Below are 26,639 nucleotides of genomic sequence, written 5' to 3'. Positions count from 1 at the left end.
GCTTTAGATGACAAAAGGCGGCCGTTTGAATATGATAGCTGTATTAGAGGGTGTAATTAATAGAAGGTAATGGATGTGATGGATAAATGCTGACACGCTCAAGGGGATAAAATTTGCTGTTCTTTACCTGAGAGGTCCCTGCCAACCCCCAGTGCCAGGCCATCTTTGATCCACAGGACAACGCCATGATAACCAGGGATAGTGCATGGTAATGTCACAGGCAGGCCTGCCACCACCACCAGGTCTTGTGGCTGCTGGGAAAACATGGCATCGGCCCCTAAAGAACAACAGAAGAAGGGAAAAGTTAGGTCTGACCCATTAAACCATTATATTATTTTAATACAATAAGGACAAGATGGCACAGAGAAAATTCAAGATCAAAGAGGGGAATCACTGAGGTTTTACAAACACCTGCTTTCAATGTTTCAAGTGCTGAATGAAGGGAAACATGAAGGGAAGTGCACCATATGCCCATTTCCACCAATTTAACTCAAACCTCTTGTCAAACGCACGTTGAAAGAACTCTTAAGGGTGATATACAAATGTGGCATGTTCTTCTACTATTCAAGATACGAAGACAAGATACTGTACACGGATCAGAGGTGTCAGTGCAGTGCCAGGACTGAAGCACAGGCTAAGAGACAGCCGTCACAGCTCAGCTTGGTTCATTTATGAAGGATGTCACCATACAGATGGGCTGGGCCCGTACACACCACAGCAGATAACACGATCTTGCCTGCCAACACCGCTCTAGTGGCATACATTAACTCGAGCTCACACCCATGTATTCCAACTGTGCAACTGCTATTAGCTGCACTCCTCTACCGCGTGTGCAGGCGGAAAGTGGTGTGCAGTGAACTCCATAGAGGCAGAGGGTGTGTTAATGGGAAGGGGTACAGTGGTGGCAGAAGGGGGTAGGGAGGTAGGGGGAGGGGGTGGGGTTGTGTTGTGTTGTGGATCAGAGTGGAGGGTACAAAGTGGTACTGATGTGTGGTTAGAAACACTGGCAGGCTGCCTATCAACTAGAGCCTACACACACACACACGCACACACACGCTGACATGCATTCATACAGACACTCTCAGGCTGATTTGGGAGCAGCAGAGGTTTAAAAGTGTCACTTCCTGTCCCACCACTTTACTGAGACATTTTTGTTCACAGCTATTTCTTATTTTCAAACTTCTAAGTCCAATTGCTTGAATCATAATGTCTGCCTTTTTCTTGAACAAATAAATATCTTTCTCCTTCCTTTTGTGTAGCACAATCACAGGCACACATGCAAACAGGAGCGTGCGCTCCTATTATGCTGACACGGGCTCACACACTTATTTAACTTAATTGTATGCAACAAAAAAAGCTGATAGAAGAAAGAACAATAACATGTTGTGAATTACAATCAAAAGCAGAGCAAAAACAGAACAGAATGTGTGTCATCTTACAACATATTTGTCTCACATTGCAGTCAGCTACTGTAACTCTTTGTATGCTTAGTTTTCCATTCAAAGGAAATTACTCACCCTATTGCAGAAAAGGAAATTGATTAGCTTTGTTGTATGATTTCAAACCACATCAAAGGAAAGATTGTTGTCATACAAGAAATTGATTTTAATTTAGTTGGAAAAATGGCATTATTTCTCAGCCTTGAACTGAATTCCATGTGATGGAAAGCTTGTTAACGATGTAAGCAGAAGTTTTCATAGTGATTCATGCACTCTTTTCCCTGGGTTTCACACATGCCCACGCACCATACACACACAAACATGCACACACGCACACACATGTAAGCAGAAATCCACAATATAAAGAAATTGCTGGGATTACAAAGGCAGCCTCCTCATTCTCCATCAATAAATTGATGGGCTTATCGTCTATTAGACATTTTAAACATGAAACATTCATCAGCAAAATTAAAAGGGGCTAGTACAGTTACCACTGGGGCCTGGAAAAGTTATAAAGGCATGGTGCGAGACTGTTCTCTGTAGATTAATTATTATTATAATAATTATTTATATATTCATTTAATTATGTTTTCTCTTTTTATTAATATTTATATATCCGTACATATTTTATATGTATAGTATATACTGTGTATGTTAGATATTTCTCTTTCCTAATTTGGGGTGGGGAGAGGGTGGCGAGCAGCAGGGGAAAAATACGTTTTTTTCTGTGTATGCTTGTATATACTGTATGTAAATATATATGCATGCAAGTTTATCTATGTGAAACTAGGTACATATGTTGATGTATGCATTTTCTTAAATTTCCCTTATTAAAATTGAAAAAAAAAGGAATTGCTGCAGTTTTATGATGTGAATGTAGGCTGTGAAAACTCAATAAATACAGTTTAATGTGAAAAAAAAAGAAAAGAAATCCAGTACACTTTAATATACATCTATTACTAAATCAAGGGCAGGATAGTGTGCGGTACCTCAAAACATATAATGAGCTTTTCATCATATTAAGACTCAACAGCTTCTCCTTGGCTAACCAGGCCCTTTGTAAATGTGTATGTATATTGTGTGTGATGTGGGCTAGGTGAGATGTTATCTCACCATATGTATTGCCCTTCAAACCTAGACAGCTTTGTTCAGCCCCAACTGTGTTCCCACGTGAGGAGCTTATCTCAGCTGTGCTCGGCTGCAGTCAGCACGCTAACATATAGACAGCTACTCAACAGATCTCTTGGCATGTTCCGGAAAAACATTGTAAACGCCAGGGAAACTTGTATCTGCTCAGTCATGACCGATATTATCAAATAGTTCAGCCTGTGCTGTAATTGATTTGGTGTTGGGGGGATCTGTCTGCATACTTCCTACAATCCACCTATATCCTCACTCCTGTCTTCCTTTTCTGGACTCCACGCTTCATGTGTTATCAAAAAAAAAAAAAAGATTAGAAATTATTTTTTTCAGAGATAGGCTACCTGTCACGCTGCTGCACATTCTCAAAAGGCAGAGAGACGCAGTATCAGCTAGATTACAGTCTTCAATTAAGTGAAAAAATGTTTTTAGCGGTTTTATATGTTTGATGATGCATCTACACAGTGACACATTTTAGCAGACAATTTTGCAGTAGGAATATGTTGCCCTGAAACGTTTGTAAACGGATATTTGACTTTTCAAACATCCCCTTCAGGAATATTAATTAACTGTACTCAACTGAATCACCTCACACAAATACACACGTGAGGCGTTACTTGTGGCTTCACTTGCACTTGAGCCGCACTGACTTAAGGCGGCACTCCACCGATTTTACACATCAAGATGAGTTTACTCATCATGGGAAGTACTACTCAACTGGACATCCTGGATTGTGTTTCATTATCTCACCAGAACTTTAACAACATGCCCCCACCAGCACAGCCCCTTTTGCTCTTTTCGATATGAACACCGCCTAAAGCGGAAGAATCACGGCTGCCACGAGTAGCATGACTTCTACATAGCACGGGGCAGAACATGCATGACACAGTGATCACGCAGAGCCTTCAATAATAACCACTAGCATTACTGCAGACCTGCGTGTCTTGAATTGACACTTGGGACTTTAAACTTACTTTTTAATTATATTGAGCAAGCATTTAAGCATATTTTTTAAAGAAAGTAAAATAAATAAGTGTTCCTAGATTGATGCCCTAGAAGCGCTATTAAAATACATCGGTGAAAAAGGGAATCAAAGACTTAACTGACACCAACTTGTACTTGTCACTTGAGCAGTTAAAAAGTGACCCCCTTTATTCAATTTGAAGCCTGGCTGATTCTTGCAACAAATGTGCCTTCATAGGGACACAGCAGTGGAGGAACGGGTTGATGTGTTTGAGAAGGCTAGGGCTTACATCAAGGTGGTTACATTCATTCATCCATCCCCTTCTGCAGCGAATAAATCTCTGTTACATCTGCCAGATTTATCCTTCACTGGGCATCACAGCGTTGGCAAAAATGGGCCCCTCCCTAATCTACCTCTTCTTTTTTCTCTACCAGGCATGACACGCAACAGAGTGAAGACAACTCCCCATCCCTTCACTTATTTATGAAAAATATTTTCATAACTAAAATGCCCAATTAAGAATTAAGCATCACACTTTAGACTTTATAACTGACACTAATAGGAGGGGAGGAGGGTGATTGTGCGCAGGTGCCCACAGAGCTGGAGATCCAAGTTAATAACACTTTATTAAGCATCCTAATGGGGTTTACTTGAGAGCTTGGTTAAAGAAATAAATAAATAATTCAATGGAAAAAAAAAAAAACAGTCTAGACATGCCAATTTGCAAACGGGCCTTGACTTTGAGGGTTAGATTCTGTAAATGTGTGGGCATACAGAACAGAAACAGACACCTTTTGTATGTCACTGGAGACACCGCACGGCCCCGTGGATTTTCTCTCACAGCAACAGCCAAACTATGAATAGAACTTTGTTTTCATCTACTGTCTGAGAGGATTAGCAACAGAGATATATTTTACTTCAGCACTTTGGATTTGCTAAATCATGCATTGTGCTGTTGCTCAAATCTTTCGTTAGAGCTTATCCACTAGTTATCTAACAGCCACCTTTCCTTAAAGACACACTGCAGATTTTGACAATGCCACCTGTGAGGGAAACTGCACATACTACACGTATAATTAAGTTTGAATATCTTTATTGCTCATTTGAATACAGTTACTGCACATGCAATCATGTTTCATTTCCACTATCTTTGATCATTCTAAGTCTTACCGTGTAACCTTTAATTGTGCGAACTTTATACTAAGGTACTATCAATGTAACAGAGGGGTCCATGGAATATGTATTTTGGTCTTTGGGAGTGTGAGCAGAGAATTCAACTTATAACTGTTCAGAAAGGCCAAGGCTAAAATGGTGTGTCAGAGGGTAGCACGACTGCCACAGTATCTTAGATGGGAACAAAACCAGATAAAGATGTTAACTGGAAGAAGCAGCTTTGACAAGAGGGAAGAGTTCCAAGGTATAAAAGGTGTGAGCAGTTTTTCTTCTGTGAGTATATTACAAGCTAACTTTGTGCTGTGTATCATGCTCTGAGCATTAATAAAGTGTGACAGTAAGAGATTTGTGTCTTGTTCCTCTTTGTCAGAGTGGAACTGCAAAATCGCAACGACACACCACACATTGTGAAGTAGTGAAGGTCAGAGTGTTAGATGGCAAAAAAGAAAGGACAGATTATTTTTCAATGCTAGCATAATGTCAGCCTAATATGTGCAGAACAACAGCATTTCAACAATGGTCTTAGTACATCTTCAAGGATTATAAGAGATTCTTTAAACATATCATAGTGACTACATTGGGCACAACGTTATACTGAACATACCCTTAACAGGCTGTATAGACTTTACATGGCAATCATTATGGATCAAATCCATCAACAGTAACTGTAAATAATACCACAGTGTCAACAAAAATGAAAGCTTGGGTTATTACAGAGAAAAGAAAGGATTTTCACAAACCTTTCCGGAAATTATCTTCATTCAAACACATAAAAAAACAACAACTATATAAAATGATTCATGCTCAGTTTGATTCAATGCCCTGCTTTTAGTAAGGTGAGTCTAGACATCTTTGTCTACACCTACAGTCAATGCACAGGAGGTTTAGGTACAACACACTTTTAGAAACTCAAGTCATTCTGACAGAAATTGCCTACAGTATGTTCTGAAAATGGAAATGACATGTGACCGCAAACAAATGTCTACTTTCAGAGAAAGAAGGAACAGCAGGAATGACAAGGCCTCAAATATTTGCCGTAGTAATTATTGTACGTCTGCTATGTGTGGTACATGGTATTTAACAAAGGGATTTTTTTCATCAGATGCTGAAATTTAAAATTCCCCAACCTGCTTTCACCAAAGTTTTAACACAAAGAAGTAGAAGAGATTCTTTATACATATCACAAGGACTACATTTGCCAGCACAAGGTTATACTGAACACCCTTAACAGGCTGCATATACTGTAGATGGTACTCATCAAGTATCACATCTATCAAGAACTAAATAATACCATGATGTCAATGAAAATGAAAGCTTAGGTTATTACAGAGAAAATAAATATTTTCTCAAACCTTCCCAGAAATGATCCATCCTTTTTCCATATCCACATCTGTATTTATCTTTTATCGTACCTATATTCAGATAAGTCATTTGCAGTAGTGGATCCTCTTGCAAACATCTGTGTATTACCCCTTACTGGATGTGTTTGTGCACATCAAGTGATAGACTATAATTCATACTGGGTTTGATTAAATGCCCTGCATTTAGTAAGGTGAAGCCAGAGATAAGGATTGGCCAGTTGTTTCAAATTGGGGAAAAAGCAGGTAGTTAAAGACAGTGCACAGAACCATATTTGTAATGTGGACTGGCACTTTGCATCGCCTAATGTTGTCATTTCACTTCAGATAATTTGTTTACCATTGGACGGCTGCTGCATTTCCACACACTCTAGTACTATTTTCCCCTCAGTGCTAACTGCCCCCAATTTCATCGCTCTCTGCCAATCAGGCCTGGAAATTACCGTTACAGAAACACATCCAGCCCACTTCAGAGAAATAACCAGCATGCTGCCTGTGTGGCATGTGGCCACACGGCACCAAAGCTTAGCCCTGGGTCATTATCAAAAACTATTACCCCTCTGGCCTGGACATTTTATACCAGCAATTTAGAGGCACAGGAGGGCTTCAGAGTGTGAAGGAGTGGGTGAGTTCGTCAGTTGTGTTGTAGTTTGGGAGCCAATGACCATGGTTTCTTTTTTTACAACATTGCTACTGGTAGTTTCAGCTGGTAGTATAAGCAAGTGGACGAACTGGAGAGAGAAACAGGTGGGGGATGGGGGGGCTGAGGGGGAGAGGTTTATTTTTATCTTCTAATGGTAGTATTGCCATAGGTGACAAGTGCTAGCAGGTGTGAATTTAGAGAATAATTCATGTTATTCTTATAGATACCATTGTAATAACCACCACAACCTCAGTCAAATGAAAAATATTATCCACTCGCACTGCAGGGGCTCCTACCAGTCCATTTGTTTAAAACACAAAGAGAAGCACAATTTCTAAGCATGATGACCAGACAATGCAGCCCTGCACTTAAATATAAACACAAATCTCCTGCAACCTGGATTACTCTATATACAATCTCAGAACCTATCAGCTATCAACGATTTAGCTTCTGGGGGCAACGGCCAATATTTCGGGGCTTCCAGTGTAACCAGCGGATACAGTCTGATTAGCAACTTCAGACGGTCCTGAGGAAATTTGGGCTAATCTCTATTCTCTTCCTACTGAAACTTGTCTATTACTCTCCCCATCTCTTCACCAGACCTCCTAGTCCTCTGAGGCAGTGATGCATGTTCTTGTCCTTCATTGCTAGGCGCTGATTAGCTGGAGCCCACAACTCTAGTTTGCCTTCTCTCATCCTCACCGTAGGTCTAATGGCCATGATTCGTGCACTTTAATTATCTGCAGCATAATCATTAATTTGACATTGTCAGTGGAGCGTACTGATGTGAGATTCATCAATCCATTTAGAGGATACAAATCACAAAAGAATGAATTCTACAGTATCTTGCCCATGGTGATATGACTCCCATCCATGTTTCTGAAAGTCAGTTTCATATTAGTGATAAATGCATTCTGTGAAATGTCAAATCTGGAAAAAAGGAAGCAAGCCCAATTTCAGAGGTGTTAAAGCAACATTAACGCAAATGTGTGACAGAAACTTGGCAGGAAAACAGCAAAGTAATTACCAGTGTCAGTCATAACCACTGAAAGTCACGCTTCGATCAACTATGTTTTATAATCTAATTTATTCACAACATAAATTCAGAAGTAATGGGTCACTACATAAGTCACCCAATAATTGTGATTATTTGTGATTGATTTGGTGCTTGTAAGAGTTTAATAAGGCAATTAGAGGGTCATTTTCTTGATATTTGGCATTTCTAGTAATGCATGTCTATGTACACCATAAACAGGCACCTCGAGTTGGTGCATCACACACACACACATACACATACACACGGAACTAGACAGACTATGTCACAGCACGCTAATCTGAACGTTAAGTCTGAGTGCATGTAGGCACTAACTCTGCAGATGAAAGTGACTGTAAATGAATAGCTTAGCTCACCTCACTGCATTAAATCTGTGAAATTCCGTGAACCATACAGCATGTAGTCACAAAGAAAGAAGGTCTACACCTACAGCCGACGCACAGACGATGGTTTAAGTACAACACACTTTTATAAACTCAAGTCATTCTAACAGAAATTGCCTTCAGTGTGTTCTGAAAAGTGGTTATTACAAGAGACTGCGAACAAATGTCTACCTTCAGAGAGAGAAGGAACAGCTGGAATGTCAAGGCCTCAAATATTTCCTATAGTATTCATTGTAAGTCTGCTGTGTGTGGTGTATGGTATTTAATTGTGTGTCTTTTTTTTCATCAGATGCTGGAATTTAAAATTTCCCAACCTGCTTTTACCAAAGTTTTAACACAAATTGTAAATAGAATGATTCCATATTTCTCAGTACAACTAGGCTTCTGTTATGCTGGCTACTTTATTAATATAAAAATGTAAGCCCTCAGATACAGCTGGCAAAGTCACAACAATAGTTACCAATAATGAATATTTCATGAAGCTCTATCAAGCCCATTGGAGGAGGCATGTATCAATTTATCTTCCTCATCACAATGTTCAAATCCTTTTTTCCTGCCTGTCCACTTGTAAAACAAACACTGTATGTAGACTGATAATACGCCAAGCCTATCTATGCTGTGAAGCCTGCCATTATGAGTAAAATTTGTCTGTGGGAATGCAAATTCATGAGGCAGGGAAGATAAACATCAGTGCTGCCGGAAGACATTGTATTTATGCCCTCTCTCGCACTGTGCATTAGTGGAGCATGACAGTTGCCAAGGCACAATCAAGACGAATTGCCTCCGATGATGACTTCTAAAAATTACAAATGGCAACAGCGGGAAGGCCTTGCAGGCACTTGCTTTATCATCAGCTACACGGCCAGAAGAAGTGAGATTTCATGGACATCAGAGAATGGAGTATCAGGGGCCACAAACGGTTTATTTAATCTCTCTAGGCTGCATCTTTTCTGGCAGCTCGCATACAATTGGGTCCAAAGGTCATCAAGGCATCATGAGCCATAGAATAAATTCTTACCCTCTCTGAAAATCCTGAGCCGAAAACAAACAAATCTGTTTTAGCATCTCCTGTGATGAAAGAGAGAGAGAGTGTGCTTTAATGAAGTGTAAAGGTCTTCAAGGTTGTCAGCCTCTAAGCGGTCCAAGCAGAGTGAAATAGAGCAATACACACAAAGTAGTCTACTCACTGGATGTATGTGAGCTGTGTTCTGTAAACACAAGACCTAGTCTGACCACTGATTGTAATTACTGTTATGAAGCAGCAACTCCTGTGGGCTGGTTTCCAAGGTAACTACAGTTCAAAGAGAACGATTCAAATATTCTACTGAGCATAAATGTGACTGAACACCGCATAACCCTCCTCCCTTGGCTGGTATTGATTAAAAAAGTGTGAGGAAATGGAGCGACGCACTTTGCAAACCGGACTACTTTTTTAGCGTACACTTTTGCATAATGGGAAGCAGGGACATAAAAGAGATGCAAATGAGCGAGGGAGATGGAGAAGAGAAGGAGTTTGGGAGTTCAGATGGGGCCTGATTGAATAGGAAGGGTCCCTTCTGTTTCCCTACTCCATCGTTACATCCTCCCTTTGTCAACTTTCACCACTTTATCGCCTTCTGCCTCTTTAGTGCTCTCTGTCACTGGAGTATTTGTTTGAATGCTTGTTTTCAGACCTCAAGGCCAGCCTTGCTATTGTCTCTTCGGCTGACACGTAAACACTAGAGTGTTTACTGAGTGTCAAGACACTTGATGATTTGCAAAGGGAATATGTTTGTGCAGGGGAGGGACCTTGAAGGGTGTTCAAAGTGAGCATACATTGGGATTGATTATGTTCATTAAGGAATGATGAGCATTTGATACAGACTCAGGTGGCTGATTTGATGGATGCGGTGCAGAGAGGGCCGAAGTCCAATAGGGCATATCATATATTTTGAGGGAGAGTCCCATTTTTCTATTACATGATATGTCACTGGCACAGAAAGCCACATTAAGCTGCCTTTTGTCCAGCCATAACTCATATTTTGTAGGGCTGACAAGATAAAAGTGTACCTTGACTTTCAAGACTTGGAGCATTTTAGTGAGATTAAATCAAGAGATAGATCAAAGCCCTTGGAAAATAAGGTAAAAAGGCATGTATCTGTGTGTCAAGAAGGTTTAGAAAAGGTGTGCAATTCATATGAAGGTTTTAATAGTCGTACAAAGTTGCTTTAAAAAAACATGTAGTGGTGCTTATTCAGTTCAAATTTGTTGCCATTTGGGATAAAACTCCAATTTCAGTACTACATGTTTCACTTCACAAGAATGGCACTAAATTATTCATAATAAATTAGCACATTCCCTTTTTTCTGTGCCCTGATTTCCACAACTTTATTATAAAGGAATATGAAGTATCCATACAATTTGTTAAGACCACATTTTTACAAAAATATCACAGTAGTTAAGACATGAGAAGCTGAACTGGTGGGTAAAGGGGTTCCATAAATAATCAAAACTCTCAAAAATATTTTATCCAAGATGACGTCCTCACAGTACAGTACAGTGATGGCACTTTGGGTTGTTTACTGAAATGCATGTCATATCTTTCAAGGTTTCTCTTGCAAAGCTACATGTATGTTGTATATTTGCCCTCAATCTATTTACAGCATGCTGTGGAACAGAGGCATCAACATTTTGTTCTTTAGTATTTGGCTGCATAAGAATGTAAAGTCTGCATTGTCACATTAACAACATAAGCGTACATACAGACAGACAGAGAGACAGACAGACATTGTGAAAATACTTTTTCCAAGACTTCAAATTCCCCTCTGAGATGGCTTAATGCAACACATTTCCATTTCCTGTTGACTTCAATGGATTTGAGTAGAAAGAATGGCTGAATGATAGAAAAAGAGGGATGAGAGCCCTGTGACTAACATTTCCCATGGGATACAGCAATTAATGCTCACATTTCTTCAGCTGGGATATAATTATGCACTTCCAGTGATTAATGGTCTTATAATTATCTGCCATGAAATACATCAACAAAGACTCACTTGGTTTCACTCACAATCAAAATCCATAATAATAATAAAAACACTACCATCCTATGAGAGTGAGTGGGTAAGCAACGTGTTAGTGACGGACAAAAGCACAAACCAACAACAACACCAACAAACCAACCCTGCAATGTTGACATCGCTGTAACTTTCTGCCACTTTTAAAATAACTCAATAAAATGACACAACTAATGTTAATGTTACTTTTAGGACAAATTTTATTTATTACATGCTGAATTTTAACAATCACCGAGCAGAAATTGAAATGGTCTTCCAGGAAAAAGAATGTGATCTCATTACAAGAGATGCTCTCACTGAGCTTTCTCTGACTCATAAAATCCCCATTCGACATCCTCCAGACAGTGGAAACATCCATTTTCCTCTCATCGTCTTCAACTATTTGCTTCCCTTGGAGACAGCCTCATCTCATTCTTCTTTGCTGGCTGCTGTGACATTGAAAGAGACCCCTAATCAAAACATTTGTCTTTCTTTCAGCCTGCGCTCAGACTGGTGAATGAGAGCTGACACCAGAGGGAGACGTATTTGTCCCAATCAGGGCCTCATCTCCGTGTCACCGCCGGGCGAGTGTTTCATCTCGACAGGGCACTGATGAATCCGCCACTTAGCCTTGATTTGGAGGAGCGGCTCGCCACTGCCAAAGTGCCAGGTTAAATCACAGCGTCAGTGGCTCAGCCACGGCCATTACAGGCAATGCAGGCATTCTGCCTTTACCATAAATGCTCATAAATGTTGCAGTGATGATCTCTTTCTTGTCTATTATCAAGACAGCTGTAATTACAATTTTGTGCTGTATTAGGGATTGTAATTATACTGTTTTTTGACTGTAATTTACTATGTGTGTTTTGTGTGAGTGTCATGTAAGTGTCCCTTATAGTCTCAGGTTGTCTGATATCTTAACTTATTTTATCTTGTAAATGCAGAATTAAAATGGAATCCTGGGACGCCTGTTTTTAACCGCAGACGGTGAAATGAGATGGCTTAACATAATTTTTTTAGGTGGTGTTAACTGTGGTACCACACTTATTCAGACTTTTAACAAATCTCACAGCTTAAAGCCATCATGTGTTTGTCACGTGTTGCCTAATTGAAAAAGAAAAGAGGCTGCACATCTCACAAATGCCACCACATTAAAAAGGAAACAGCTTCCTGAGAGATAACAGCTCAGGAGAGGGCTACTGATCTTTTGTGTCATTTTCAAAGGGAGGTGTTTCAAAGGGAGGGTTCAGTTGTTGGACCTCAACATGCATGTTTTTTCTAGCATGTGTCACCTTGTTCAAATTCCAAAACAGTTCTACAGACTTTAATCTATCACAGGTTTGAATTTCTGATGGATCGCCTGATGGATTGTGGCATTCTAACAGTAACAAGGATTTAATATTAACCATTAGAGAGTATTTAACTTAACCTCTTTCTGGTTAGCAGTTTGCAAGGTAGCTCTCCACATAAACACAGGTGATGAGGATGATTGGACATTTCTGATTTTTTGGTCTTAACCAAATGCATGTCCATTTCTGCAGACCCTATCTACTGCATTAGTGAAAGCTTTTTTGGAAAAGAGGAGAAAGCCTTGTGTGTGTGTGTGTGTGTGTGTGTGTGTGTGTGTGTGTGTGTGTGTGTGTGTAGATGAGAGGCAGGCTCCCGCTAGCTACAGTACCTGTCAGACAGAGTGGAATGTTGTTACAAGACAAGGGAGGAAAGGAGGCTTTATCAAGGTGTGCAGGATACCACTGACACGAGATAAGAGGCCTTAGTCTGTACTACATTATGCCACACCTTCACTAAGAGGACTCTGTCACGACAGGAGTAAAGAGATCCATTTCAGCGTGGGAGCCACCATAATACTTGACTGCTGAAAGCCATTACCTTTCAAGTATACACTCTGCCTTTAAGTGCATATAAGGCAATAAGCAGACACTCTATCCTGTAATTTCATTTGGATTTCCAAAGCCTTTCTTTGAAATCTGCCCTTAAATGGACAAAAACATTATTCCCAGAAAGCTGTAGGCGACGCCTTTTAAGTTGTGAAAAGGGGTGAAAAGCTATAGTGTGTTTGGAATGGGAATTCAGCTTTTTTAAAGTGAGAATTCACCACTGTGAATATGATGATTTCTTAAAACTGGGTCACCTATGTCGTAGAAATGTGCAATTATTTTTGAAATTGGTGCCCTATGACTAGAGAAAATTGAGAAAAAGGCTTCCCCATACCGCTCTTCTAATCCTACAAAAACCAGAATGCATTGCACGCATCTCGTCCAATCAGACTGACTAAACCTACTGACAGTGTGCTCACGGCCAGCAGAGCACCAAAGACAAAGTTAGCAGAGACAAAGTTAGTGTGTATCTCTTTACTAAGACTTATTTTCATTTACAAAAAATTTTTCCTCACCAAGTATTGATATATCGTACCGATGTACAAGGATCATGGGCATACTGGAGTCAATGACATTATGTGGATCGATGCAAACTTACCGAGTGCTGCATGTTGCCACTCGATGCAGCTGCAAGTTACAGGTAACACAGTCACTGATGTGCCGTTCTGTATTCAGAGTTGGCAAAGTCCAATATAATATTCTGTCAGAAAACAAATTGAGGTTTACCAAAGCACTGGATGACATGTTTTGTGTAACCCAGCAGACTTTTGCCAGCAATGAGTGGGGAGCTCTGGGTGCAGGTAACATGGAGGGAAGTTGCCATTGCTTATTTGCATATACTACTCACATTGTAATGATACAATGCTGGTTGGAAATCGGCAAAGTTTCCCTTTAAGAGGTGAGGTTTGCAGTGAGAACACCAGGTGAAACGACTATCTGCAAAGTCTGTACGTCATGGATGGTACTAGAGTTAAGAGCTTAACAGCGTGTCCTACAGCGTCCTCTACCAGTCTATGGTTTTCCAGCAATACATCACCAAGCCCCAAATGGGACCACAAAACATGTCCCCTTGGACTTACTTTCACGCTGCCACCTCGCAGACAACACCCTTTTCATGAAAATCTCTCAATCAAAGCTTCATTTGCATTTCAAAGTAGCACTTTACAGCCATGGTGAGGACATAAAATCACATCTGCCTTCAAATAAATAAATGGGAATTCAAAATCGTGTAAAAAATGATATAAAAGCAAGAGCTGGCAGAAAACTAAGCTTGTCATATTTTATGTCATTTACAGTACATTAGCAAATGCCATAAAAGTGCACAGCTGTGCGAGATGCAGTAGTCATAGGATTTAGGGGACTTAAGGCAGTAATATAAATGGGGGGGTAATGATAGAAAAAAGGTTTGCCAGAAACTCTGTGGGCAAAAAGCCTAAAAACTAATTGAAAACGCTCTCTTTTTACTTCCAGAATGTTTTCTTTGGAAACACATGCTATTCTAAGCAGATCAGTACATTTAAAGAGCAGTTTATCAAAGTACTTTGCGGAAATAGAAATAAATACACCTTACTCAACACTGTTACATGAGTTTTCCAAGTGGAAGGCTTTTCACCTTAGTCAAACATATTTTTATGAAATGGCCTGATTCCAACAGATGCTATAAATCTCCCTCTTTGCAACTAAAAACAGAATAATTTTAATCCATAAACCCTAAAAATAATATATTTTTAAAGACAGCCAAGACTTTTTCATAAAAAATAACACTTATATTATAGATGTTCTACTGGGAAACACTACTTGTAACAAAAATTTTACTCTGCTTCACTGGTCATTCCCAGCAAGACTAGCCTGACCAGACTGTCAGGATCCCTCCCATTGTCCATGGCTGGGGAACCAGTAAGTGAACAGATAAAGCCTTCAGTGGATCACAGGAGTGGTTTGATACTGAGGCTCAGGTACCTCTCATCTCAGGTTACTGTCTCTCAGTGCTCCTGGCCTCCCCTGGGGCACTTCACCACATCCAACTCAGCATCCTGGTTACTAGACTGTAAAGCCTCAAGAAAGCCTTTTTCAAGACACCCCCCACCCCCACCCACCCACTCCTCTTCTTTCCACACCTCTTGAACTTTCTTTTGCCGACAGCATTGCCTGGGGCCATAATTCAGCTCCCAACAGTGGAACAGCTTTGAACCCCCACATTCCTCCCATCACTACCTCCAAACCCCCACGCAACATTGTCTCTACTTTTTTACTCTTTCCCATTTTTTTTTCTAATTTTAATCTAATTTTATTTAGCTTTGCTCTTACCAATGTTCATTTTCTGTGCAGGTAAAACACTTTGATATATGCAAAAGAATCTTTTTTTTTTTCTTTTTTTTTTTTAAAGATGAAATGAAATCAACAGGATACCCTTACTCATCCCAACTTTTCCGCCTGCACACTTTAAACTCAGTTGGGTGTCGATTTGACTAATGACTCTGACAAGATTTTACAACAGGGTGCTCCCACCATGAAGTGTTTACAGAGGAAGCTGAGCTGTTTCAGGATGGAGGTCAGACATTATTAGGTCACTTTTTTTAAAAAAACAAAAAACCTGTAGAGTTCAATAACTGACTCCCACCGGCTCAACAAGCGATGATGAAGTGAGTGACTGAATGGTTCCCTTTGCACTTTGTATCTTATTAACACTGGAGGAAAAAGTCAGGTTGTTGTCAATGCCTCTTACTCACAATTTAGCTCTACAAGGGAAAGAACAAAAGAGTTATATATATATATATATATATATATATATGTATGTATACCTCTATAAATAGAGAGATATACATATAAATAGAGAGAGAGAGAGAGAGAGAGAGAGAGAGAGAGAGAGAGAGAGAGAGAGAAGGCTGAATGACCACTATGAGTTTTAGAGTGGGGAAACATCTTTTGCCTTAATGAGAGCTCATTGGGAATATAGACCATTAAAGCCAGAATGCCAAGCATGAAAAGCAGTCATAAAAGACTGTGCCATCTACAGTAGAGTTCTCTCTAGAGAATAGCTCATTATATCAAACGATCTTCCATTTAAACCTGTTCACGATCCAGGGTAGGTCCTCACCACCTCTTCACTTAGTGTACGTGGATATTGGGTTGTGGAGGCATGTCTTAAACCACTCTAAGTGGTGATGACATGGGTTCTAAACCAATTAGTGTCCCTCTCAACAAGAAGCAGACATGGTCCTCTGCAGTTTTCACTGGGCACTTAGAGGCTCTCCTACACTTGCTTTTTGCCTGGTCACTGAACTGCACTCGTGAAGTTACCCTTGGCTATTACCCTTGGCTGCCATTGCCTAGGTTGTCAGAGCTTTTGTCCCACTGCTGGGCAGGATGCCAGTTGCAAGCTGGAAAATTCTGCAAGGCTCACAGACTGACGCACACAAGCATATGAACACTATCAGGCATACACACAAACATATACACATATAAATATGGACATCCACGCATACAGAAATGGAGTGCAGCTTTTGTAGATGCTAATAAAGATAATGTTGCACTATTGAAGGTCAGGTCAGGGGAGATTAGAGTGGCTGCCCTGCACTGACAGTCTGACCTTTACTAAGCAAGTCCTCACAGTGTGACTCCTCTCCTGTTGCCTTGCAGCATCTCTGTGCCAATGCTTCACTTTCACAGCCTTGCACTGTGTACAGTGCAAGGCTGTCTCAAGGCTTTAGACACTCTGCAACATTCATTACTACAAACTTCACACTGGTATTTCTTGGAAGATCAGAACATATCACCATGGGAGCAGGGACTTTTTGAGAGCAAAAACTATAACTGAATCTACCTTTAAACCAGATAACTTTAAAAGTACACAAGTACCTGCTGTGTAAAAAGGGCTATAAATGGACAGTGGCATGGAAAGGTGAGGCTGCAAGTGCAACTACATCTCAGTTAGTGGGTTTGTTACAAGAGTGAGTTGGACTGGAGATGTGATGTGATGCCCTTTGGGATGATAAACATCAGGTTCTGCTGCGCTACTGCAGGCAGTGCTCACACATGTGTTTGTTTGTGTCAGTGCTACCCTTCAGGTGTGAATGAAGAAGAGTGGAGCTATGACTTCCAGGCAGTTTTAGACCCTACACCATGATAACTCTCTCCTGCACCTGACTGCAGAGGAGCAATTAACATGTCACAACCTCAGCCTTCTGTCCCGAGCTTCCTCTGACTCTGTGTCTCTATTTCTTTCTCTCTGTTTCTCTATCTGAAGCCCTACCTTTCCATAGCTTTTTCCCACTGCTTCCTGCCATATGCACCCCACAGATGACAGAATAGCTGCAGCTAATTCTGTGGAGGATGACAGCAGGTGTTATAACTGCTACAATTAAAACAACAGACCTGTGGTCAACCACAGACTGTAAAACTAAACATATGTAGTGTAACATCTCACATTCAGTAGTGTATAGAATATTAAATGACATATCCCTAGCTAAAGGTTAGGGGTTGCTCACATGCATGTGATAAAGTTGTCCAAAACCATTTATTTCTTATTGTAAACACTGAACAATTTACTACTGAGTTGCAAATTGCTACCGCCAAAGCCTCCATAAATAACAAGAGGCAAGGCAAGGAAAGTTTATTTACATAGCACAATTGGCAATTCAAAGTGCTTCACAAATGAGCAGATAAAAGAACATAGAAAAATAAGAGATTTAAAAAAAAAAGTAAAATGCATTAAAACAGTTGAAAGAACACATGAAAATAGAAGATTAAAAAGGAAGAGTGCATCCAATCCAGCCTGTCCTCCCATGAAAAACAACAGTATAGGTTGTAAATTCAGTCACCAAAAACAACCTAAGTTTGTAGTTACTGTAGTAATTATGACCTTTAGAAGTGGAGCAGTTCAGATGATGTCTATATAAGGTAACAAATTTCCATATCGGAGGTAGTGGGTTGGGTGGATGGCTAGATAGATAGATGGCAAAAAAGTGGACTTAGCTGCAGGAGACCACTGTTTCCAATTGTGAGTGTCATGTTTCCAACCACGAGTCGGGACAGCTTTTTAAAAACCATAACTACAATTCTCATGGTATTTATTGTTGCCATGATGATGAAGGTTGCCTTACTTTAAGGAGGTAGTAACTTTAACCTACACCACATTTCAAGTGATCATTTTAACCCAAACCATGATCTTTCCCTAACCCTAACCAAGTGGTTTTTGTTGCTAAACCTAATCAGACCTTAAGCACAGCGTTGTCACACCATAAAACATAATTGTTTTACACTGATTTGTAATGGTTTTGGAAAGTACAGACAGATGATGTTATCCTGCTGATTACGCCCCTATGGGTAGTTCTGTAGTGCGTGTACAATCGCTTGTACAGTCTGAGCACAGTTGGGTTTGAAGTCTAGATTTGAAACTGGCTACATTTGGAGCACCATTGATACCATCAGGAAGTTGGTTCCAGAGCTGAGCAGCATAGCAGCAAAAAGTTGCTTCACCATGTTAAGTTCCGACAGTAGGTATTACCAACAGATATTTCTCTCCAGTGATCTGAGAGGTGTAGCGGGTATGTACTGCTGAAACATATCTGAGAGGTATTTGGTCCTGACCCATTTAGTGATTCATAAACAAGCAACAGTGCTTTAAAGTCAATTCTGTGACTAAACAGAAGCCAATGTTAGGACATAAGTATCGGAGTAATGTGGTTGGTTCTTTTGGTTTTCATAAGAACTCTAGAAGCTGCATTTTGCACAAGCTGAAGCTGTTTCATGGTCTTTTTAGGAAGGCCTGTGAAAAGACCATTGCAGTAGTTAACCCTACTGGAAATAAAAGCACAAGTGAGTTTTTCCAAATCAGATGTTGACATAAGGCCTCTAAGTTTGGCTATGTTTTTGAGATGGCAAAAAGCTGATTTAGTCATTGCTTTCACATATTTTTTAAAAAAAACTGAGATTGCTGTCAATTAATACACCAAGGTTTTTAACAGTGTCCTTCGCTTTAAGTCCTTTTGTGTCAAGATGAATGGCAATCCTAAGTCTCTAAGCAAAAAAAACACTGAAGGCTGACTGAGTGTTTGCCTGAAAATTCTTGAGTGCCGTACATAGTGGAGATTCTGACTGAAATGAGTTGTGTGCATTAACATATTCCTTGTCGTGACACCATTATTGCCACTTTGTTCTTTTTACCACATTTAACCTTGGCTGAAATAGTGCTGAATATGAATAATAGGTTGCAGGTCCTAACCTGTGTGCTGGTGTTACCCTGTGTTAAAAATACCTTCAAATACATTACAGGGAGCAGTATGCATAATGCCTCTCCATTAATTTGCAGGTGCAGATTTTTATGAATAATTATTGCTGGTATCCCAGCATCTCCGAGGTAATGAAATCGTCATGCAGAGAACGGGCAGGGAGAGAGATGAGTAGGATGGGATGTGCCAGTATAATGGGGGTTGAGACCATTGGAAAAATGCTCTGCGGAGAGGGTGATAACTTGAGAAAAGACATTTCCCATTGTATTGTTCTTAAAAAGATCATTATTTGTAGTAGTCAGCCTCAGCTAACCTCCACTTTTATTTACCATAAATATCTATTAGAATTTCTGAGTCAAAAGACATTTGTGCCCATGAAAATCCATCCCTATGATTACCCAAACATGCAATGGCAACATAATACAAGAAGCGCAGAAAAAAGGGAAGACAACAATCTATTGTATATGAAAACCTGCCACAGTACAGTTTCTTCTACAGATGTTGGAATGATGTGCCTAATGATTTACCAAATGTCACCATGTTTCAAGTATGAAGCCTGTTGTAGACTGTATTTATTGAGTATTAACCCTGTAAGCTAACACTTAGACACACACTGTATGCATGATTATGTGTGTGCAGATTGGAGGTTGTTTGTTGAGCACCATAACAGACAAACTGTGAGAAGTGGATATAAACTGAGTGCCCATGGGAGTCAGATTAGTATGGGGAGTCCAGACACAGAGAACCACAGCACAGACATTATTACTTGAAGCAAGTGTTTTTGACGGTAACTGTGTTAACTTATGATTATATCTACAAAGGGGCACAGGGCATGCATATGAACAGGAAGGACAGATGTGAGTTTTACAAATGTTCTCCAGCACAAGGACAGATACTGAATGTCTGCTATGCTAATGGCTGCTTGTATTAATTCTAACAGTTGGCTCTGAGAGATAGAAATGATTTATTTGCATTTTTCATCTATATGAGACACTATCAAACATTGATGTTGATATCCCTGCGGAAATGTTGATCGAATAGCCTTCTTACCCACAGTATATCTGCCAGCTGCCTCATCTGTGGGCAGCATGCATCAAAACTTGGCCTGACATGATGCAACTTTTCATCTGCAGCCATTGGAGTCACATAGGTGTAATTATGTCCTCTCCCGCTTTCTCTCCTCTGTCTGTCTGCGTTCACCCTCTGTCTCCAAGCCCAAAGTATATAATTTGTCATCTGGAGAAATTGTTCCCCATCTCTCTTGCCATCATGGTGGAGCATTTCGTGATCTCCAGGATCAAGGGGTTTTCAATAAAAAGACTCCATATCATCCAGTGACCCTGGCTTTACGCTGCAAGGCTTCTAATGAGCCCTCAGCAAACGGAATGATTTTTTTTTTTCTTGTCTGTGCCAATTGAGCTGTGACCCAACTCAGGCCTTGCAAATCAAAGACATCTTGAGTCTACTCATTATTTACTTGTGACAGCTAGCAGAGAAACATGATTAAAGCGAGCCAAACGAAATAGAGGGGAGAAGAGAAGAAACAGTGGCGTTGAGATATGTGTACCGATTTTATCAAATGTTTGCTCTGCACTTCAACGCAGCTGAAGGTCACAGCTGCCAATTAAAAGGAAGAAAAAAAAAGCAAAGAGAGGCTGTTTATCACACTATCTTATATTTACTGAAGTTTTGCCAAGACACGAGCAGAACATTCATCGAGGTATTCTTGCAATTAATTATGCCATCATACTGTAGGTGCAATGTGTGTATGTGAAAGAGAGAAAATTAATGTTTTCCTGTATGTATGTGAGATAGATGAAGAGGTGACTTAGCTCTGTCTGTGGGACCATCAATCACTGCAAGGTGTGCGCATGTCCAAAACCTTTAATATCTCAAAGAGTCACTTTGTCTGGATGTCACCACACTGTGTCACATTGCTAAAGAACATTCAGAAGGTCAGATCACTCAACGTGCTTTTCATATCTATGGCGTTGTGTTTAGAAAAAGTCATTTCCTTCTCAAAAGATTGAACATATGAGTCACAGACAGACACGTTGCAAATTATAACAGCACAAACAAGATTCTCAGCCTGCTGTTTAATGAAGGAGTTATTTCTGAGCATCTCCAGCAAGGACAAAGATAAAAAAAAAGAAAAGAAACAAGCATAATATGAAGCCAATCATTGTCCCTGATGAGCCAAAAAAAATCTGAAACATGTACTGGCTCAGTACTAATGTACTGCTAGAAGAAAGAAGCTGAAAGTAGATTCTGTGTTATTAAAGCTCTGTTGTTCGAGCATATGTCTGCACAGACAAACATACATGCCAGTCACAATTTAGCCATTAGAAGGAAGCTTTTAGATGTCAAGGCAACACATCCTAGAGGAAGAGATGGTATAGGCCTTTAGGGAACTCAGAGAGAGGGAGCAAGAGAGACTGAATCTAGCTTGTCCCCACCAATGTGGAGAGGGCTTAATTAGGGCCCGGGCATTTCATTAACACAGCCATTAAAGTCAGCTTCGTTTAGTGCAACACTGGCATACCACAGTGGGACACTTGAGCCATCACACACACACACACACACACACACATGCATGCAGCCATGGCGGTGCTCCTCCAGTGGACCTGAACAATATGCAGTGGGGCAAATTCCTCTCACTATAATTAATAAGAACTCTCCCATCCCCCGACCCCTGCGGGTGGAGAATATTATGCCCTCCACCCATTTTCCTTACGCTCACAGGGGCCATCCGTCATTTTGCTATAATGTGTTTAGTTGCACCACGCAAGGACAAGGGGTTTTGAATGAAATCATAAAGGACACTTAGATTGCTGTTACATGGAAGAGGAGATCCCATATATCACATGCCATTGTGTGTTCATTTCCACGAAATGACTTGGGCCTTATGTTGTAATAAATGGTTGATCGCCCCCTCCATTTCTTTGTCTCGACCTCATAACCACATAAAATAAGATGGTAGCAGGCGGTAGTGGTGTAACTTTATCATGTTAATGATTAGGATGCATTTCATACGGAAAATATTAATTTTGTGTCCCTAATCATAAACAAAACATATTGTGTCCTATTTCAGAAATTCATAATCTTCACTAAATGCAAGGGAAAAATGCTGTACAATGTGACTCTGCTTAGTGTCAGTTTAAGCCAAGTCATTGACTCGTTTTCCGCCAGCCTGCTTTTCATTCTTTCCAGTTAACTGATCTCCAAACTGTTTGTTAGCCTCTGCATACAGGGACTGCACGAGTCATCCCATGAAGGGATTGAAAGGATTGGAAGACAGCAAAAAAAAGGGGGGGGAAAAGTGAGTGAGAGAAAGATAAACTCATCTCTGATCTTAAGTGACAATTTGACTTGGGATTTTGCCAGGAGAACGCCATACTGATGAAAGAGTGCATAAATAAAGGATGCAGAGAAGATGTCAGCCAGCTACAGAAGAGTGGAAGAGACAGAACGGGAGAGAGAAGGGAGGAGAGACAGAGAGGGAGAGTGAACTGTTTGGACACCTCTGGCTAGATTCCCTTGCCCATTACAGAGTCTGGATCTGACTTCACATGTCATTAGTGGCAGTGTAAATCAGCAATTAGGTGCACAAATGAAGAAATGTCAGCTATTACCTGGAGCACAACAGGCTGACAGACCCTACCACAGAGCATTCCAGCACAGCCAGGATCCCTCATCTTACAGTCAGCCAGCCAGCCACCCACACACATACACACACTCACAGCATGTTCAACATGCACATACGCACCCACATGGGTCTCCACTCACAGTTCAATTGAGCAGTTCCTGACTGGTTTTGGCAAGAGGATGGCACTGAGTGCCGTAGCTCAATTAGACAAGTTGTTGTAGTTTATAGTCAGTATGACAACTGTTCCCTGTGGAACTGCCACAATCTCTTCTCTCTTCAGAAAGCCCAAACAGATAAAATAAAAAGCAAGAAAAATAGGGGATCTGGGGAGGAAAAAGGGAAACTACACATATCGGTATTGAAAAGGCAAAAAAGGATTGGAGAGATAATTTTGCTTTGTGCCCAGGTCCCTATCTATGTCGATGAAAGCAAAGAACTGACTTGGACACAGATAGTGAAATGAAAATGTCGGGCTCCCTGAAGGGTGGGGGTATTTTTTTTGTTATTTTTAAAGAAAATAAATACACAAGAATCAAAAGAGAAAAAAAGAAGGAAAAAAAAGGAAAATAGCCCCCTGTCTTCATTCAACCCAATCTCTCTCCTATCTACAGAGGTAATGCTTTTAACCTTGTGTCCGTGAATCCATCCAAACACCTATTTTCTACCTGCTTATTTCCACTGAAGGTCACAGGAAGCTGAGGCCTATCCCAGCATACACCGGATGAAAGACAAAGAAAAGCGATTGTCAGTCTGTCACAGGGCTAGAACATAATCAAAGAGATGCACACACAATAGACAATTTAAAGTTTCCATCTGACCTGACCTCATGTGGGAGGGAAAACTACACAAATAGAAAGTCAAGACTTACCGTGAACTCAGGACTCCTTAACCACACAACCGCTATGACACCTAAAATAACACTCTGGCTCATTAAGTTCATTTGGTCGAAAATCAACCGTCTCTGAACTTTGCCTTCCTAGCAACTATCACCTCCCTGAGTCCATTTAAGTTGGTTTTGTTTCAAGGCTGGGTTTAATATTGGGAGACCTATAGAGTGGAGGGACAGAACAGAGAAGGGATAAAAATTGCAGTGTTGAAAAAGCAGGCCACTTTGCTGCACTGTCAACAGAGTTGTCCTAATTATGCAGCCACCCAAACAGAGGCCCCTCTAATCCGCAGGCACACTGGCCTGTCAGATTTTCTGCGAAGATCAAGAACACACACACACACACACACACAAACATACACACACTCCATGCAGCAACTACTTCTGCAGACTCACCTCGTGCCATAAGCCAACCAAGGCATAACTTTACAGCGCTGAGGGAAATTTACACAAGCATGATAAGATCGAACATGAGCACACCGTGCCCTAGATTTACTCCATGTCCAAGTGTTGGTTTGGCAGTGTGAAGGATAGGGTGCTGTGACCTAGGGAGATGGAAGCGTTAAGTCTTCATCTTGGAGCACTACCCTCCAGGGATATGCTTACTCTAATGCAAGTTATTAAAGCAAACAGCTGCATTAGCCACGGGGAGCCTTTTGTGCGAGTGTGCGCTCCACATGTTTGGGTGTGAAGAGTGTGGAAATGTGCAGCAGTGACATAAACATTCAGTGATGATGTAGGCAGAAACTGCAGGCAACTGGATATTCTGGGGTTTTCTGTGACCTCTGTCTTTCGGACACTTTTTGAAGCAGCCTTCAGCCTCCTTGATGATTTGCCTGGAAATGAGATGTATTCCCAGTGTTCTCTGCTAGCGCTAAATGTCATTATACACCTCATATAGCTTCTTCCTCTGAACTGGTTAACACATTATAATGAATGCCTTTTTATTCCCACTGTACCCTCCAACACACACCTTCACACGCATAACATACACACCTCCTCCACCAGTGCGTGTACAGTGCAAGCTGACATTTTAAGTTAAGTCTGCTCCTATAATGTTGGCAGGTTGTGGGTTCAGCTGTCTGGCATGGGAGAGAGTCACTTGAAATCCTGCATGACTGTATCATTGAAAGAGTGGTGCTGTATTGGCTTGAGTTGACCAATTGGTATAAGGGCTTATCCAGTAAACAGGAGGGGTGAGAGAAATAAATTGAGTCAGATTTATTCATAATAAATTTAAATTTCCTCTGCACTTTGGAGGGCCTCCAGTCCGAAGTCAAGAGATTGCACTGACATATTTTTTTGGCCCCTCACAATTTTGTGTGTATGCGTGCGTGCTGTCTTGTTTCTGTTAGTGTGAAAGAACTTGTCATGGTTAGGGAGGCAAGGCTGAGGGAAAATGAATAGCTTGTTGACTGGGTGTCTGCAGCTCCTGTCTTCCCCTGACATTGCAGATGTTTGCCTATTTAGGTAATAGAAAGCTGGAAGGGCTTGAAGATGCTGGAGATACTTGGAAAGATGAGGGCAGACAACAACCATGCTGCTGAAGGCAGCAGCTCCCTGCATTGAGATGCGTTTTTCAGGCCAAGCCTGGCAGCAAGTTTACACTGCAGCCCCCAAATGCATGACAGGCGTGGCATACAAAAAAAGCCAGCACCATCTCCCAGATGGAATAGGAGGAGATGCCTTATGAGTCCTGCTATGAAAGGCGTGGAATGATTTCCCAAAAATAAAACCGCCCATCTAAGCAGAGTTTATATTCCTGCTGCATCTCTCTTTCCCTCTCTCTCTCTCTTTCACATACACACAAACTCAGCTGAGTAAGCACAGATGCCTGGATGACTTTTTACCTTTGTCCAACTTCATTTTTCCCTTGCCAGATGCTGTTTGTCTTCAAACCTCTTGCTTATAGTATCTGGGGCCATCGGAGAAACTCTGCAGTAGGATTGTGTGCCGCTGGGTTTACAGCGGTGTGTGGGAAGGATTAATGTGACAGAGCCTCCCAAACGTGCCACAAAACCATCATCTTTAGCCCTGGCAGCAAGAAACGCACACAAAGGGGGTTAGTAAGATGAGCTAACCGGATGGCTGCTATCTACCAAAACCCCCCCACTACTAAAACAGGGCTTTGTATGCTAATGAAACTCTGCCGATAAGCAACGGCAGGCAGGAGAAAAATGTGAAAGGCATTAAATCACGCCACTGCCAGCATTAAAGAATAATAATAATGGAGAACATCGAGGCATCTCTGGTTATTGATGTGTCTTTTATGACATGCCTCTATTGAAGAGAGTGTGACACTAATGTCTGCCCTGTGGCACAGAGAGAAGGAGCATCAGAGACAGCTGCTGCTGTTCATTTATTTACATAAGAAAAATAAGAGCACAGTATCAAAAAACATATACAGTAATAATTTCAAAATCCAATTTAGTCCCTTTATGAGACTTGAAAGTATATATCAACAATAACACCAGCATTTACACCCGATTCAGGGTTATCATTTCACTTTTTTATAGATGTGTGTGCAAATGGCTTTGGAGATTGGGAGAGATGAAGCACTTATCAAGTTGGCTTGAGGGAGGAGAAAGCTTATATTGCAGCAGTTTCTCTTCAATGCACCCGTGGCCTGATTGTAGCAGAGTTTAGTTTGAGGAGACTCATGCCCCAGGTGCCGCCCTGTGACAGTTGGGCTCAGATGGATCTAAACCACCATTTGCACTGTTGGCAGCACTTTGCTTCCATATGCTGTGGAGTGGGCAGGCAATGTGGGATGCTCAGCTGGCCGTGTGGAGTGGG

At 40.9% G+C, this 26,639-nt stretch overlaps 1 protein-coding gene across 3 annotated transcripts in view; it reads right to left on the bottom strand.

Annotated features, from left to right (window-relative positions):
• Positions 1-26,639, bottom strand: part of kirrel3b (kirre like nephrin family adhesion molecule 3b) — a 174,345-nt gene that overhangs the window by 67,630 nt on the left and 80,076 nt on the right. For all 3 annotated transcript variants that reach the window (XM_067594269.1, XM_067594270.1, XM_067594271.1), the window contains one exon: positions 128-277. In XM_067594269.1, the coding sequence (XP_067450370.1) occupies positions 128-277 (150 nt within the window). The remainder of the gene's footprint in view (positions 1-127; positions 278-26,639) is intronic.

Source organism: Thunnus thynnus, chromosome 7 (assembly GCF_963924715.1).
Source record: "Thunnus thynnus chromosome 7, fThuThy2.1, whole genome shotgun sequence".
NCBI classification, from domain to species: Eukaryota; Metazoa; Chordata; class Actinopteri; order Scombriformes; family Scombridae; genus Thunnus; species Thunnus thynnus.
Note: the sequence above shows the minus strand (reverse complement) of the source record. Positions and strands in the feature narration are given on the sequence as shown.